Here is a 2,870-nt window from a genome sequence, read left to right on the forward strand (position 1 = left end):
CAGTGCTGGCTCATTAGTCATTTAACTTTTCTGTGTTTAGATTCATGAGACGAGGACTTTTTACTCTACACATGGTATTTGCTAGTACCACACAATACAAACCAAAATACAAAATGAAACTTTGGAATTTTTCTTGTACAGTGGGATGATACTGAAGACCAATTTGCTACATTATTTCTATATTCAGACAAGTAGGCAGACATACCAAACATAAAAATCTCCCAGAATCTTTCAGCATTTATCAATCACAGGGCTCTCTTTGCCAAAACAACCACAGTGCTGGAAGCACATATTCAATGTCTGACTGTTCTCATCAAGTAAAATTTTTCAAACAGCCTTGTATTTCTAACTCGTAGAATGTAAGTCAACAGCTGATGATCAATTTGTTAGAAGCATTAAAAGAAACATACAATACCTTGGCAAAGGTGTAAATTCACTGATGATGCCTTCTGTTCCCAGGGTTATGCCCTGAACAATGAAAGTGCTACCCATTCCCTTCCAGAGAGCTCTTGGACCCTGCGTTTTGAAATACACAGCATATTATTATTCACGTAACATTAAACTAAAAAAATCTTTTCATCTTACTAATTTTTATAAAATTCCTGCAAATTCAGACCACACAGGGCTACAATTCTACCGTTAAAGTTCACTATGACCAAATTCAGGGGGCAACTAACTTTTCAGCGCTGAAGAAACTGATGTTCTTCAATAATCTCAAACAGTTGTCAACAATTTTGGAGGCATACCTGTCACTGTTAGTGCTCTGTACTATAAACTTAGCATTATTTTCTATGGACAAAATAAGCTTGAGGAGCTAAACTACATCCACAAGAAATTCAGAAAGTCTTTTCTTACAGTCTTCTGATCTAAGTTTCAGGATCGCTGTTCCCATGCAAAACTGGAGTAATGCTGCAAAATCATGCAGCATTATCTTGGGAAGTAGTCATCTGGACAATCTGTTTATCTACATAATGATTAATTATTTAGAATCCTAATGAAAAAAATTAGTTTTGGGGACCTTTTGTTTTCTAATATCTGCAGATCATCCCCACTAAACATGACCTTAAAAGAAAAAAAAAAATTACAAGGATCTACTTGAAACGTTTCTGCAGCCACAAAAATATCAAACCCTTATAATGGCCATATTTGTAACAACCAGCCACATAAAGAGTTAAAGATGTCAATATACATGTGCTATAGTAATCTTCACTGCTCAGATACAGCCTTTACACCAAATACTGACCTGTGTCTTATTGATGCTGTACATAATATTGACAATAGTAAATGGAGTGAGATGGTAGTTCCGAGCATGATAGTTAACCTGTTAAAAACAAATAATGGTAGTTTTACAAATACACTACAACTCTAAAATAAAAAGCACTTTCAAAATGAGGATTTTATCTCTGGAAAGGTCAGCTAATGTGACCAAAACATAAATAAATTCCCACTGAAATTTAGGGAAACAAGAAGAACTTTTAAGTTTTTGCATGCTGAAAATGTAAAAAATAAAGCAAGCATAAACCAGAAAATACTGGAGACAAAGCATCCTGCTTGTAAATGGGGATCTGGAAGTTGCTCAGCAGACTCTGAAACACTTACTTGCTGTAATCAGTTTTCCACTGTTCAAACAAAAATGAGTAAGAATGTTAAAGACCAGTTAAATTTCAGAATGGAAAACAGGTATTCTACAAATATAAACATGTTAATGTACCAGTGTCTCCCTAAGAATTGTAAAGCATCCTTATGCTCCACAGAGTATGAAAGGACAGAAGTCACAGTACACAGGAGCTCTGACCAGAAAAGGTAACATAAAACACATACCTGACACTGGCGACGTAGAACAATGCAAGGGTGGGCCAACACATTCTCTGTAAATAGGCTTTAGAAGAAAAGTGTATTTAAAGCATGGGAAGCCATTGCAAATTTATTAGAAAAGGCTTGTTATTTTTTTCACAAACAACATTAAAACCATATTTGGAAAAACTATACATTATCTAGTGAATTAATGAGGCATTTTGGATGGCTACCTGATAAGCTGCCAATACTATAAAGAAACAAGTATCAGAAAACCTGACACACACATTTACTACAAAAAAACCCCACATATATATATAACATATGTCTTTTTGTAGGCAAAATGTACCCAATTTCTTAAAACTTGCCTTCACAAAGTGTGAGAAGAAAAAAAAAAACCAGGCCAGAGTCAGAATTACAGAAGGATTAGTATGCAGTTTTCTGTGAATTTCACATACCACATTACTAGTCACAAGTCTGCTTAGCAGAGCCAGAGGATTGGTACTAACAGCTGACATTTTTTTCATCAGAACGCTATGGCTCCAAACCAGCTCTTCCGCCACCCCTGGAAACGGTACATCAAACCAAACCTTCATAGGAAAGTTCCTTCAGTTCAGTTCTCAAGTAGGATTCCTGGTCACAGCCATGCAAGTGCCTGAGTGATCAGACTACTTACCTGCATGTAGTTCCAACCTGGGATATGATCAGAAGAGCAGAATTTCCAGGCTTTGTTTAAGCATGCCAAGTAATGGCTCTATTAAGCTATATCATAACTATTATATTATAATAGTTTCCATTATATTGACTATTCTATCATGACTATTCAGCTAATTAGTAGTTTGCTACTACCAAATGAGATGAAACTTTCCCCGTACTTCCACTGCTGTTTATTAAGCCCTCCTGGTAGCCCACTCACTCAACCAACCTCACAAAACTAATGTCTTTTTTTGGGTGTTCTCTGCAAGATTTCTGACTTGAATCATGTACCAGATCACTTGTCAGAGGCACAAATGTAAAAGCAGGAGCAGGGAGAGTTGCTCTCTGCAATGATACAATGTTGAGCAACTCTTTCGCAA

The 2,870-nt window shown here is 36.2% G+C and overlaps 1 protein-coding gene across 1 annotated transcript in view; it reads right to left on the minus strand.

Annotated features, from left to right (window-relative positions):
• Positions 1-2,870, minus strand: part of SLC25A46 (solute carrier family 25, member 46) — a gene marked incomplete at its 5' end in the record, with an annotated part of 11,597 nt that overhangs the window by 7,216 nt on the left and 1,511 nt on the right. Inside the window, 3 exons of the mRNA XM_008944523.1 lie at positions 416-516; positions 1,244-1,321; positions 1,822-1,879. Coding sequence (XP_008942771.1) covers positions 416-516; positions 1,244-1,321; positions 1,822-1,879 — 237 coding nt within the window. The remainder of the gene's footprint in view (positions 1-415; positions 517-1,243; positions 1,322-1,821; positions 1,880-2,870) is intronic.

The sequence above is a fragment of the Merops nubicus genome, unplaced genomic scaffold (genome assembly GCF_000691845.1).
Source record: "Merops nubicus isolate BGI_N331 unplaced genomic scaffold, ASM69184v1 scaffold35917, whole genome shotgun sequence".
Lineage (NCBI taxonomy): Eukaryota > Metazoa > Chordata > Aves > Coraciiformes > Meropidae > Merops > Merops nubicus.